At 39.7% G+C, this 14,665-nt stretch overlaps 1 protein-coding gene across 5 annotated transcripts; it reads right to left on the bottom strand.

Moving 5' to 3' along the window:
* Positions 1-530: 530 nt before the first annotated feature.
* Positions 531-14,310, bottom strand: LUBEL (Linear Ubiquitin E3 ligase). Of its 5 annotated transcripts, none has more exons than XM_068284513.1 (19): positions 14,146-14,310; positions 11,814-11,911; positions 11,533-11,746; positions 11,279-11,415; positions 11,089-11,211; positions 10,502-10,828; positions 9,888-10,199; positions 9,568-9,826; positions 8,297-9,508; positions 7,826-8,019; positions 7,509-7,769; positions 6,892-7,450; positions 6,548-6,823; positions 2,912-3,807; positions 2,564-2,830; positions 2,035-2,492; positions 1,574-1,948; positions 1,337-1,505; positions 531-945 (listed from the first exon to the last, which is right to left on the bottom strand). In XM_068284513.1, exons 2-19 carry the CDS (start codon positions 11,865-11,867, stop codon positions 910-912), a joined length of 6,129 nt encoding a protein of 2,042 aa, XP_068140614.1. In that variant the 5' UTR covers positions 11,868-11,911; positions 14,146-14,310; the 3' UTR covers positions 531-909. The 5 variants fall into 5 exon arrangements, with proteins under 5 accessions (XP_068140614.1, XP_068140616.1, XP_068140615.1 ...); XM_068284515.1 differs by having other exon boundaries at positions 9,888-10,022; XM_068284514.1 differs by lacking the exon at positions 14,146-14,310 and adding an exon at positions 12,204-12,260.
* Positions 14,311-14,665: the final 355 nt, after the last annotated feature.

Raw genomic sequence — 14,665 nt, 5'->3', positions numbered from 1 at the left:
TGATTTGCTTTTTTATGAATGCTGTGGAGTAAGTGCCTAATTAATTATTTATTTGGAAAATTATTGAAATTATAATCAGAAAAAGCAATAGAGACGACTTTTAGCAGAAGAGCAACCACATATAGTTGCTATAGACTTTCTACGAATGCATACTTCATAACAAAAACACCAAGTAAAGATAACAATTCAAAGGAAAAACTAAAACAAAAGAGAAATAATTTGTTGACTTGACAGCTGAATACAATATTTGGAGGAACTCAATTTAATCAACCATATACTTACTAGATGTCTAAAGCAAAAAAAAAACACAGGAGAAAACAAATTGAAGTTGATGCTTGAGGATACTCAGACAAGTAGATTAGTATTAAATTTAAAGTTCAGCATGAACAGCAAAATGTTTTTGCTCTAAGTCATACCTGCATAACTCTGCAAAATCTTACCTTTTGTTTTATATCTGCAATGATATTTATTGCATGCCAAAGAAGCGATATCTGGCGTATATTGTTAGCAATGCAAATGCCAAATGATAATCGGATTCTCACACATTCACATTTATTTTTCGGGGGATGCATTTTCAGCCCACGTGTTATTGCATTTTTGTGGCATTTGCAAGAAATTATTCGGGCAGCTGCTTAGTAACTAAACAAAATTTATTATAGGTTTAGGTCTGTTGGTTTACAAATAAAAATCTAATATGTATGTATGTGCAGTCTAATGTCTAATGAGCTGTCTAAATTGTATTGTATGTATGTATGTGTATTTAACATATATAAAAAAATGTCTATAAAAAAAAATGTTTGCCATAAATCATAAGAATCATTATGAAAAATTGCAACAGTCGAACGAGCGGTCGGTGGCCTTATCCTTCCCAGCTACATCATTCCCATCATCTTCATCATTTTAACCACATCAGGCGGATTTCAATGGGATGTGCTGTTTGATTACCTATAAGTAGAGGCCAGATCGAAAGATGGGTGAGAAACGTTTATAAACACACTTTTTTCCCCCCTTGATTTGTTTTTGTAGTCGAATTTGCAATCTGCCAAATTGTTTACAATTAAATAATAATAAAACGAATATCAATTAAGACGCGTGTGAAATACGTCAGTTCGATATCTAAATTTAGTTCGCAGATATAGACGCTTGTTTTTGTTTGGCTTTACGACGTGGGCGTAGACTGAATCATTGGGTCAGCCGCAGGAAGCGCGTTTTTCCGCGTAACCGATTCAATAAACGCCGCAAAACGTAAAACTAAACAATCCAAAAATCAGAAGCATATAAAAGGAAATCAATAAAATCCAAGATTAATGAGAATGAAACTAGAAGGCGAACCCACCTCACTACACATGTTCTTATAGATCTCATCAGTGTCCCAGGGTCCACGTTCTGGCAGGGCAATGCCGCGTCGACGCAGCTCTTGAACACAATCGGTTAGATCAAAAATGGGCAAAGGATCGATGCCAGCTTTCGCCACTTTGCCAGCCAAATACTCTACGTAGTGTGTTCTGAAAATTGACAAAGATTAATTGTTTAGTTGTCTCTGTTGCACAGGCAACTTTTCTCTCACACATACCGACACATGCCCGCATGCTTATCCGGTACTTCGCTATTACAGACTGTATCCACTAGACCCTGAGGAGTCTCTTTTTGTAATGGTATGGGACACTTGGCCGATGCTCTGGCCCTTCTGGAACTGCTCGGCTCATTCTTTACATCTTCTTTGGCTTCTGTATCAAACTTAACCTTCTGTTCTTTGAGTAAGAATTGTAACTGCAGGGGAATTTTATCGCGCAGGTAAAACAGACAGTTCCGCGGATGATGGGCATGAAGACCCAATTTGGCACAGTACGGAGAGATATTACATTTGGCGCCCATCATAAAGGGTCTTGCGCAGCCGTAACAGAATTCAAATTTGCACTGAGTGCAGGTGAAATGCATGCAACCGCCCCTGGAAGAATATAAGTAAAGAATAAAGTAAAGTAAATCTAAATATCAATCTCTAAGTCTTAAATCAATCGTTTAACTGAGCTTTACCTAGCAAGTGAGTATCGAAATTTGCATTTGGGACAATCGATACCATTCTGAGCCAAGTGTTCCTGCACACCCTGTGCCTGGAGTTCGGGATCATTCTCACGGCGCCACTCCAAATATGCCTCACAAGTGCTACCCTCATGTTGTCTCTCCCAAGGCTTACGACATTGGGCACAGGTTACTGATCCACAATCTGGACATATCAAACGCTTCTGCTTGGGTCGCGCAAAGAAGCCCGATGAACATTGAATGCACCACTTGAAGTTGGGATCTTGTAAGAGAGAGCGATCTCTCAGTTTGCGCTGAAACAATTCATGGACATCATTGTCCAAGATACTTTTGAGGAAGATATCCAAATTGGAAAAATACTCGAGATGCTCATCCTCATGTTCCGCCTCATTACTAAGTTCTGGTAACTTGCAGTATGGGCAATTGCAATCATTGATAGAGCGATCGGTGATCTGTAAAGGTTGGGAATGAAAGAGAACTATAGATTTTCAGAACACAAGTAATGTGATTCAGTTTAACCGACCTGCACTGTGAAATAAGTTTTGGCGCATTGCTTACAGCATTTGTGAGTGCACTTTAGCATGGATACAATTTGATTCATTGGATAGGTATTCATACACAATTCACAATCCTGCTGCAGCATGGCAATCGCTTGGTCCAAGTCGGAACATTCTTTGGCTGCCCATAAGGCAACATCTTCTTGGAATTTCATATTGACCAAAGTGGCAGCAATTTGAGCTTCTGCCAAATTGGAAACCTTTTCCATTTCCACATATTTTCTGGCCAAAACCTGCAGATAAATTTAAAAACGCGTCGTTAATAGTGCAAATCGAATATCTGGAGGGTCAAAATTCTGTTGTGGAGTACCCACCGCTGGTTCCTCTATAACTGGCTCTTGAAGGCTGGCATATGCCCGAAATACGGGCATACTGAGTTTACGCTTAAGCAACTCTGCCCTCAAAGGTTCAGCAGCATCTATGTCATCTTCTTCCTCGGTGGCTGAGGTCTCGTAATCATCATCAGAGAAACAAGTCTCGTGATATTTCTTTTTGGGAATACGGGGCTGAGAGCGAGGTTTGAGCAAGGCTGCTGCTGCAGCTGCTGCACTTGTTGAGGGACCATCTTGTTGGGACTGCGTGTTAAAACGACTGATGGCCTCTGTAATGGACTTCTTTGCAGTGGGGCTGCTTCTCAGAGGGACACGACTGGATAATGCGACTGGTACCGCGGTACTCTTAATACTTTGCTGCTTTTGGAGATACTCCTGCTGCATACGCTTTACAGAGGATATACCCATGGGAGCCGAAAAGGACTTGGAACGCAGCGGTAGTTTTCTGTTTAAGGTGTTGGGTGTCTCATTTGTTGTGGGTTTAGGTATCTTACTTATCGAGGACTTGCCAGTCTTGGGTGTAGTTGTACTGGGGTTTTGAGTGGATGTGCTGGCAACTGGTTCTGTGGTGAGTGTCTTCTGTTTGCTGCTTGTTTTTGTTGGAGAGGAGGCTTTTACCTTTTTGGGTTCTTCCAATACTGTTTCAACTGGCAGTTCCATCGGTCGGGATTCGGAATCAATTATGGGTGGTGCTGGGGTAAGGGGTAGGGGAGTGGGTACTTTGATTGGATCTTCTGCCTCTACATCCACAACATCTTCAACTGAAATTGTCTCTGTTGTGTTTTCGATTTCGTGTGCCACATCTGAATGTGTTTCAGTTTCTATCACACCAACATCCGGAGTAGCAGCAGTTGCAGTTGGTTCGTATCCTTCACTTCCTGTTAAAGAAATGATTTCATTTGTCGCATTTGTATCAATTGCAATTGGTTCATTGGCGGGAGTGACAGATGAGCTAGTCATGACTGTTTCGTGAATCTGCGTGGCTGTGTTCTCTTCTTCGTTCTCCTCATCTTCTTCGATAATGTCCTCAATTTCTGTGCCTTCAGCTTCATCACCTGTGGAGGCATCCTCTATATACGACGTTCTCTCATCCTCGTCCATCTCACCCTCTTCTTCCTCCTCCTCTTCCCCTTCACTGTCATACCACTCCATGTCATCGGAGTATTCGTCGGAGTATTCATCTTCATCGGTCGATTCAAAGTCATCCATGCTAATTTCATCACGCATTTGCTTGATCAAACGTTGTGTGTCTTCTACGAGTTCACTAAGGTTTTGCTTGGAAGGATCTCCAGATGGTATGAACTCTTTAAGTTGAATCGCTTTAGGCGATTCCGACTGACTTGAGTGAGAGTCAAGGGATGCACTGCTTGTGGACTTGGGTATAGTTGATTCCACAGTGGAATCTTCAGCAGGAAGTGGAGATTGTGATTGAACTCCTTCCATTTTCTGCTCATCACTATCCAAGCTAAAAAGTTCGGCATCCTCGCCACTAAATTCTGCAGCATCTTCAAAGATTTCTTCTGATTCAACAGGACTTATGACAACATCGGCTTCTGTCGTAGTCGAAGATGGCTCCTCTTCAGTTTTATTAACCTCATCGCTCTCCAGTTCATCCGCTTCTATGGATACTAGATTCTCGGTTCTGCTTTCACTACGTAAACTATTAGTACTTAAAGTTCTCACAGGTATTTTAGAGAACCGTTTGGGGCTGCGTTTATTATCTGCTGTGATTTTGTTTGTGGCAGGTTCTACTTGTTTTGCAACCATTTCTTTTGATGCTTCGAGTACAATCGTGGAGGCTTCTGTTTCAACTGAAGTATTAAGTTCTCCAACTTCAATTTGTTCGTCATTCCCAACTGTTTCCATTTGTTCTATGGAAATAGTATTTAAGGATTTATTGTTTGTAGCTTGTACAACAAATTGTTCATCATTCCCAAGGTTGTCGGTTTGTTCCGCAGAGCTATTATTCAAGGCTTCATCATTATATGATGGTTCTGCACCGATTGGTTCATCCTTCCCAAGAGTTTCCGTTTGTCCTGAGAATCTAGTATCTAAGTCTTGATTATTTGTAGCTTCTTCCACAATTGGTTCTTCATTGGTTTTAAGAATCTTCGGCTGTTCTAAGATGTTAGTACTTAAGCCTAAACTATTTGATGATTCATCAACAATCGCTTCATGTTCCACAGTCTCTGTTATCGACTCAGTCTTCGCAACGATTTGAATTTTCGATTTTTCAGCCTCAGGTGTTTCTAAAGGTAATTGAGTATTGAAATTACTTTGTTCTTCAGATGTGTCAATTGCAACTAGTCCAACTGCAACTGGTTCAAGTGCAAGTTCGTTACTATTGGATTCTAAAACCTGTTCCTTAGAGATATCTTCAATTGGATTGGAAGAGGGTTCCACGACGGTTTCAGTTGCAGTAACTGCAAGTTCAGCCAAATGGTTTTCCTTGTTTAATGTGGCTACTGGTGTTGAATTCTCATTTGACTCTTTGGCAGTCTCAACTTCTTTTCTTACGCGATTTGTGGGCTTTTGACTTTGATCACGTGTTCGTCCTTTTTTGGGCAACTGTGATCGTTTATTTCTCCTAAGAGCTTCTCTACTGGTGCCTGGTTTCTCATCTAAAACATCAACTGCTGTTGTTGCGGTAGTTTCTTGTGCAATTCTCTCTACAGAGTCATTAATCTCTTTAGTGGTAGTCTCAGCGGCTGCTTCTGTGTTATTGACTGCCGATTCCAATTTACTTTCTGATACTGAGGTAATCTTATCTATGTTTTTTTCGGTGTCTGTCTTTGCGGTCTGCTCTAATGTCCTACTAGATTTTGCCATTTCTGTTGTTGTTGGTAAGACCTCACTAGTCAATGTCGTACTAGAAGAAGCTTCTTCAGTTGTTGTTGGTATGATTTTGTTAGGCACTTGACTATTGGCTGAAATTTCCGATTTAGTTGACTTTACTTTTTCTTCTGCAATTTTATCCAAGTTGATTGTTTCCTTTTCTATTCCTTTATTAGCAGATTCTATCATAGGCTCTGCAGTTTTTTGAATTTGAATTATTTGTTGGCCACTTTCAGCATTAATTGGGTATTCAATCTGTAGGATATTTTCTGGAGCAATCCCTTCTTTAACTGATTCTGCAATTTTTTTCTTTGGGAGCCGTAAAGCTCTTGTAAACAACATGTTCAGCATCCTTTAAATCAAATGGTTCCCATTCAGACTCGTGCCACTTTTCGGTACCACGATCGAATTCTAATTTAAAGTTTACTATTTCTGTGGCATAAATAAAGTTAATTGGCACTTCTTCTTTAATATTTGCCTCTCTCAAGTTTGGCTTGATGACCTCTTCCATTATATATATTTCTGGATCGACAGCTGGAGTGCTAATGACTTCTGGTTCAGGCTGGGGTTCGGGTTCTTTAGGAGGGGAAGGTTCCTTGAGCTCTTGTTCAACTTGTTGCACCAAATTGGGTACAATGTCTTGAATGTGTTGCCACACAAAGTTTTTTACATCTTCTGTCGACTTGTCATCAATTACAGCCGATATTCTGGATGCACTAATAGGACTCTTGGTGAGAATACGCATGACTTCCGGATCAGTTTCGTAATCCTGATCTGGTTTACCTTTGAATGTTTCCAGCATAGTCTCAATCGAACGCAAAACCTCTTGGTTCTGTTTGGCCTGGTTCTGCTCCATATTACCAATTAGAATCTCTAGATTTTTCAAAGTACTATCCTCCAACTGATAAGGACTTGGTGTGGCATATGAAGACTTTGAGGGACTGGAATTGTCGTCAAATGGATGATTGGCAAAGGCGGGGCCAGGACTAGGACTTTCACCAGCTCCATGTGGCATTTGCAAGCAATCCAAAGCGTGAGTGTTGAGAAAATCATGAATATCTGAGTGGGGCGAAACAGAGATACAAAAGGTACAAAATGATTTATGATTGGACGAACTACAAACTAACCCGATTTCATATCTATGGCTGGAACACTCTCGTTTTCCACGCCATTTGGTGAGCCCCAGATGCGCATTAGAAATGGTTTAAGTTGTGTACGATTCAAATCCAAAAGAGCCTGCTCCACATTACCTTGATGTGCTGTTAGAGCATTCACAATGTCATCCCGCAGAAAGTTACCCTTCGCTGCAAGTCTGCGATACTTTTGCTGCCTCTGTTGAATGCAATCTGCTACAGCCTGCCAGACATTACCACTGGAACTTCTCAGGGCTTCGCGAGCTTCATTCTGTGAAATGCTTCCTATGGTATTTTCACCTCTCTCCTGACCATATTTCGTTGACAGACTCTGCACTGTTTGGATTAACTTGTGCCAGTTCTCTCTCAGCCATTGAATTGGATGTGTATCTGGTGCACAATACTTGAGAGCTGCTTCCAATTCTTCTACCGTAAACTTATACAGCTCAAGCTCTTTTAAAATGATGTGCATTTCTGTTTCTGGATCTCGAGCCGGTTCGTGTTTGAGATTAAATGTCGGTTCCACTGGCATATCGAAGGGTGAAGAAGCTTGCTAAAATTTATAAAGAAAATAAATCATTTGTGAAGCAATTATTTTCATGTTCACTTACATGCTGAAGCAACCTCAAATCGTTAATGAAATTTGGTCTTCTAGTCACTTGACTCGAATTGCCGTAGTAGTCCATGCCGAACCCTTCATTGGCATATCTCAAATCGCTGGCACTGCGATAACGTTCGTGGTCCTGTGGTAATTGTGAATTACTACGATAATGAGGACGTCGCTCCATTTTTCCTGGGGATTCCCGTACAGCTGTGGCATTGCTCACACTTGGATTCTCCACTTGTGGGCTAAGAGGTAGAGCCTCATAGGTCTGTAAGTTAAGTCGATTAGATGAGAAATAATCTATCGTTTTCAAATTTATTATACTTGTGTCGATATGCTTTGAGGTGGTGGCGAGGTGCCCATTTCGCGGGATGTGTCCACAATTGGTTTCTCAACTGGTATCTCTCTGGGTGGCGTGCCACCACAACTAGTCGACACTTTTTGGGCCTTTTTTAGGACCTGTTCGGCCTGGGCTTGAATGCTCTCATCTAGCGTATTCCAAATATTCTCAACGGATTCTGTTGAGAAAAGGCGAGCAAGAGAGGAGAACCCATGAATAAATAGAAAAACAAACTCAGCGTTTTTTGTTTCTTCTTTTTTTTTTTGGTTAGGGATATGTTTATGTATTTCGGTATTTGGTATTGTTTCATAAATGCGTTAATAATAAAAGATTACAAATGAGTAGTAATTGGGTTGGTGTAGTATATGCTATGTATATTTTAGTATTGTACTTCTTAGTAATCGAGTACTAGGCCTTGGTACCCTCAAAAAATGAGATTCTCTTTTGTATCCTACCTTTATGCAGGAAACCCTTGGCTAATGAGTTATCGCTTTCGTTTTCCGAAGAAGTTTTTAGAGCTGGCTTTGTTGGAGACGCGTGTTTTTTTGCTGTGCTGGTCGATGTAGTTGCAGTTGATGTCGAGGCACTGGACTTTGTCTTTGCCGGGCTAGCAATTTTCTCTGTGGGCTTCTGTGAGGACTTAATGGAGGGTTTCCTCACTACTTTTGTCTGTGGTTGCTGTTTTTGATTAACAACTTCTTTAAGCTTCGGTGTTTCTGCTTGAGGCACGGGCTTGGATCCCTTTTTAACTTCGTTTTTTGTAGGCTGTGGTGGTTTAGAGGGCGTCTTGCAGCAAATGGAACAAATCTTAATATTTGCTTCGTTGACAAAGGTACAAAATTCACATTCCCATTCATGATCTGGCGTAGAAGGTGGTGGACCTAGTTCATCGGCCTCGGCATCGGCTTCTATATTATCTGGTTGGCTGGGCTGTGTCTGCTCCGGCTCGCTCTCAGTGGCTGTGACCTCCTCCACAATCTCTTCATATTCCGAGGCGCTGTCTTCTTTGGCAGCTGGTTGCGGTGCAACTTTTTGCACTACGGCAGCTGCTTGAGTATTTTCATCTTTCATTTCTGGCTTGTGTTTGTGCTGGGCCTTTTTGGCCTTGTGCTGATCGGCTTCTTGTAGTTTCTGTTGAATTTTAGCCTGGACCAAAGCTCGAGCTCCGGAACCCTCAGATTCAAGATCCGAATAGATGCGACTTGTTTTTGGTGGGTCTACTTGAGATCTCTTTAAGGTTTCATTACCTTCTCCCCGATCTTCTGTTGAGTCCCGGCGTTCAGGTAGCCATTCACTCTGTACAGACTTTGCTATAGAACCACGTCGTTCTCGGACTTTTGGCTGATGATGTCGATTGCCATCGATGTCATCATTATTATTTATTAGCTGTGAGGCACTCGATAAACGTCTTTGGCGCTGTTGATGATGGTGCGGATGTTGCTGCTGGTGATGATGATGATGGTGAGAACGAGAAGCACTTGTCATTCCCGAACGATTTGAAACCAATGACCGGCGATCGTCCTGATCAGAATCTTCATCATCGGTTAGTTCATCATCCACATAACTGCTGCGTTTGCGACGCATGGAAAGGGATTTGCGACTCGGTGTGGGAGAAGCTGCATAGCGAGGCCTAGATGAGGCACGTGGCGGTGGCATACCCATGACACCTTCGGATAGTAAGTTAAGATTAGTGATTATAAATATGAATATTTTATAGATGGCCTACCTGGATGCATCATGGGATAGCCAGGACCTGGATACATATTTGGCATCATTCCTCTTTGGGTCATAAAAACGGGCGGAGGATGTGGATAGTGAGCGGGATGTTGCTGATTTAAATAACCAGGACCCACATTTAAAGACAGATTCGAATGATTGAACTGCTGCTGTGATCCGAATTGAGACCAATCTTCGGGATGCTGCATTTGACGATTCTGTTGTTGATGTTGACACCCAGCACAATTTAACTGGGCCATCGATTGTGCCTGTAATTTCATGCAATTAGTGTACATTGGTTATACCCTTTTGCTGATGTAATTCATGTACCTGTTGCATTCGCTGATTGGCCAACCAGGCGGCACTGTTTCCACCATTTTGTGGTGTTTCTTGGAGTGGACGTCGATTCCCTGTGTTCAAATTGAAGACTGAAGTGCTCATCTGACGGCGTTGGTTGCCAGCTGCCTGTCGTTGTTGTAGTAACATTTGTTGTTGTAGGGAATTGTGAAAATTGTGATGAGAATCATCCGATAGATCAAAATGTGATGAATTCAAACCAGATGACATGCTGCCAGAACGAAAATGCGAGGGCGATGGTGAAATGTTTGACCAATGCTCAAAGTTGACGCCATTAAACAAGTTCTGTGAGAGGGAATGAACAAACAGAGAGAAAAAGAGAGAGAGACGGGATAGACGAGACGATACATAAAGAAATTACCCAGAAAAAGGAAAGTATAAGATTATAGTCAATTTTAAATACGATCAATTCAGAAAACTTTTTAAGTTTCCAACTTGTTAAAGTTACCAACTGATCGTACCTAAAATCGGTTCTTGTTTTTTCTTCGTTTTTCAGAGTTAAATGACAATGAAGACAGACATTAAATGTGGGGAAAGGAGGCCATACAACACTCTACACTCTAGAATTGATGATTGCAAGATCCTACCTGTTCGCTGGCTCTCAGATCCTGTTGAGCCTTTTGCTGGCGATATCGCTGCTGCAGTATGGCCATGCGATCCAGTGTGGCGTTAGCCTTGCTCTTGATCTTCTCTAGCTGCACGGATGGCGGTCGTTGTATGGTATCGAATACAGATTTCGGTGTCTCTGATCTTGAAGAGCCGCCACCTTCACTCATTGGTGTTCTGGGAGGATCGGGCAGCGGGCGATTGTTCATTGTTGAAGACGAGGAATGAGGAGGAAGCGGAGGTTGAACCCCACCACGCCAGGCGCTAGTTGACTTATGCGACGGAGTCGGCGAGGGCGGTGGAAGCATCTGCAAATCGTTTAGTTGAAACAAGAGTTTGTCTTTCTTTTTCTTTTCTTTGTCTTTTTTGGGTTGGCAGCTTAAAGGACTGTTTTGTTTTTGGTGTTTTATTCAAGCATAAAGATATCTAATTTGATTTTACAAACTTGGTACTAAATGGTAAGTGATAACGGCGATTTTGGAACAGTACAGAGTTTGTATTTAAGTTTTTTTCTCTTTTGTTTACTTATATTATTTTGTTTGGCTTAAGAAATCGTGCAGTGGCGTACCTGATCCTTGCGGCCAAGAAATGGTGTGAGTAAACCACGTTTACTGCGTCGTGGAGGGGCTACAGGCGGAGTGGGTCCACCTTGTACTTTTGGCGGTATTGGCGGACTGGCCTGCTGAACGGCCTGTCAGTTGTTTAAAGGAAACAAACAATTATTCATCTTACTTCTGCATGAGATAAAATTCACTTACCTTACGTATATGCTGCTTACGCTTGGGATGTTTGTGGAACATGTCATCACATGAGGCACAGAATATTTGTCCAGCGCACTCCTCACAGGTTACCCAAGGATTCTGAGAGCCGCACAATGTGCATTTCAATTTGTTGTCTGTTAAACAAAAAGTATGTACTTTTTAAAGCTTAATTTCTCTACCAGAAGTTCATTTTCCAATTTCAAATCAAATTTCCTTTCATAATTTTCTAATTTCTGTGCATTCTCACTCACCTGGCGTTTTGGTTCTAACTATTGTTGTTTTCATTGGTTCATTGGAATATTGCTGTTGATTTGAAAATTCAATTACTTCATAATCTGGCTCTGGTGTGTCCTTTGACTTTGGTGGTAGTGCTGGTGCCTTTGGTAAGATGGCTCCATTGCTCCCATTCTGAGCATTTGGAGGGAGTGGCGGTGGTTTTGGTCCAATGCGTTGACTGGCTTCGGTCTGGAATAGAATTTTTATTGTTGATAAATTTTAATAGAATTTTTGATTCTATTGTATGTATACTCACCACCCATGATGGCATTGTGCGAACATTCTTATTGAGCAATTGTTGTGTCGTCATCTTTGTCGTCGTTGTTTTTGGCTTCTCGCTTGATCTGTTTATATCTAAGGGATTATGTAAAGAGAACGCACAGGGAAATATAATTCGTTTCTTAGTTTAAGCAAATGTTTAAATTTTCTATATTATGAGCTTATACCATAAAACCATTAACAATTTTTGTTGTTTCAAGATAATCTATATTGTGTGTGGTTGTATTATTTATCGCACCATATAACATATGGGCTGAAACTTCAAAAGGCTTCAAATTCAATTAAACCAACTGCCAAGAAATGCATTTGCCAGTTGTGTTTTTTCTATATTTTCTATATGATTTTTGGATATTTTTAGCTGGCTCACCCAAATATTTAGCGCAGGTTTCTAGATACAAATGCAATTTGGTCTTCTACATGCAGAGCGAAAACTCAACTAAGCAAAACTAAAAGGCAGCCAGAGTTCTATATCCTCTAAATATAGGCTAAAACATCGAAATATCGCGCAAACGAGGGAAACAACAAACAAGTCTTTGGCACAAACTGTGCATAGCATTATTTATTATTTATGAAAAGATGCGAAAATACGAAAAGGAAATTATTCTAGTGACTCAATTAGCGCAAGCTGTCAACGCGAGCCGACCAGAGAATGCAAAAAGGTGTTTTGCTGACTCGAAGAGAAACAGAGAGAATTCAAATAAGTGGCAAAATAGGAGAGTCGTGAGAATTTCGAAAAAACTTTAAGAACTTGGCATATTAGATGCAAAGAGATTTGAGCCAAATGAGTAACAAGAAAACTAACGAAATCGAGAGTTGAAAATTGTTGTATATATGTATGTACATTGAGAATGCTGTAAAATGTGAGAGAGTAAGAGAGAAACGCTCTATATATTGAGAGTATCTGATAGATGCAATAAGGCAGAGTGCTGAGAGGATAAACTAATCAAACAGTTTGATAGATACATAATTTTTGATTGACAGTAAAATTAAACAAATCATGAAAAAATAATTATTGTAATTTTCATTTTGGAAAACCAATTTTCTCTTTAACCATTATACGATCTTTCAACTATAATTTTTTCATTATTATATTCCATCAACAAATGGATCATAATTCTTTTTTTATGGTCCCTAATCAGAGCTACTCTATACATACTTTGGAATAATTTTTCAGATAAAGAGACTCATTAATTATATATGGAAGAAAAATAGATTGTAAAATTTATTGCTTTAATTAGAAAACATAAATCTAAATCAATTGGAACTCATTTTGGATTTCTAAAGTTTTGATTATAATTAATCTTACCAAGTCAGCAAATTTATGGGATTTTATGTAAGATAATAATGTTAGTATTCATTTTTCTTGCTTCCCTTTTAACTTTTAAAGTAATTACTGTTAAGAATTTTTATTTATTTCACTTACAAAACATTTCAAACTCATGAAAATACTAAACCAAAATGAAGCATTTGAAAATTATTTAAGTGTTCATTAAAAATAAATAAGTAGAATTAATTCAAGGATTGTTTCCATTTAAAAAACTGGCAGAAAATTGACGAAAAGTTGTAGAGTTTATTCCACGATTCGTATTATTTCCCAAATTTCAGTTTCACTTGTTACTCACTGCGTATACGCAATTTTTGTAACTTTGCTCATCTAAATGTCTCTTTGAATTATTTTTAAACACATTTCAGCTTGTCCATGGGACTTTTATTTTCAGTTCAAAAATGTGTCACAGCCGACAAAAAACAAAAAAAATAAGGGAAAACAAAAATATTTATGAAAGCCGCTTGCAGTCGATGTCGGGGAGTGGCAGCTGCATCACTTTGCCGCCCACCACCCTGCGACATCTTCAAGTGGCTGCCTGCCCTGGGAAGCAGCTAGCGAAACCAACGCAAGACACGGATACACACAGACATCGAATATTTATTTTTATATAAACTATTTTTAAACATTTTCTTTTGGCTTGCCTTCTTGTTTAATTGCCTATATTTGCGTTTATTAAAACTTTTTTCCGCAAAAAATCAACGGGCCAAAGAAAAATGATGTTATAGGTTTGAATAATCTTTTGACTATTTGTATTCTGTGAAAATGCCTTGAACTTCTCATCGAGGGGTGGCATTTGGGGTATTGTTTAAAATTTGCGTTTAATTTTAGTTGAGCGTTTACTATAAATAGCACACACACAGATACACACACACTTTAAATTCGATTTATTTATGCATATTTCAGGCATTTGTTTATTGAACTTATTATTTTTCCATCAAATTTGTTTCTTTCTTTTGATTTTTTTGAATAAAAGATCACTTACATAATTCGATTTCACTTCACACGCCTTGCCGCACTCAAAATTTCGCCACTGCCAGCTGGTAGAAGATGCATATACATATATATATATATAGATATATGTATAATCTATATGTCTAGCCCGCACGACATGAAATATTGCGTATTTTGCTACGGTCTCGTTCGGCGATCGTCTACTAACAAACTAAATACACAAAACTTTTACTACAAGTCCCCAAGAAGGCAGAAACCAAGAATTGTTGCTTATGTCCCCGTCTTCTGCGTGTTGCCAGAGTAGGAAGAAGTCAACGCAGAAAATTCATTCTCATTTTGTGGTTTTTCATTACCCTGTGATCGTTCGTTTGAATGTGGCATATTGGAGCCAACGAAGTAATTCATTTTAAACACATTCAAATTAGACGAAAAAGGTATTTTTATAACTATCTATAACTATCACTGATTAAGGTAGTTTAATATACAATTAACTCATTTTTCATTCCAGGGTATTCTAATATCTTTCAGTTTTTTTTGCTTTATACTAAATT

The sequence above is a fragment of the Drosophila tropicalis genome, unplaced genomic scaffold (genome assembly GCF_018151085.1).
Source record: "Drosophila tropicalis isolate 14030-0801.00 unplaced genomic scaffold, ASM1815108v1 contig_393, whole genome shotgun sequence".
NCBI classification, from domain to species: domain Eukaryota; kingdom Metazoa; phylum Arthropoda; class Insecta; order Diptera; family Drosophilidae; genus Drosophila; species Drosophila tropicalis.
The sequence above is the reverse complement of the archived record's forward strand: the minus strand, read 5'-3'. Positions and strand labels throughout refer to the sequence as shown.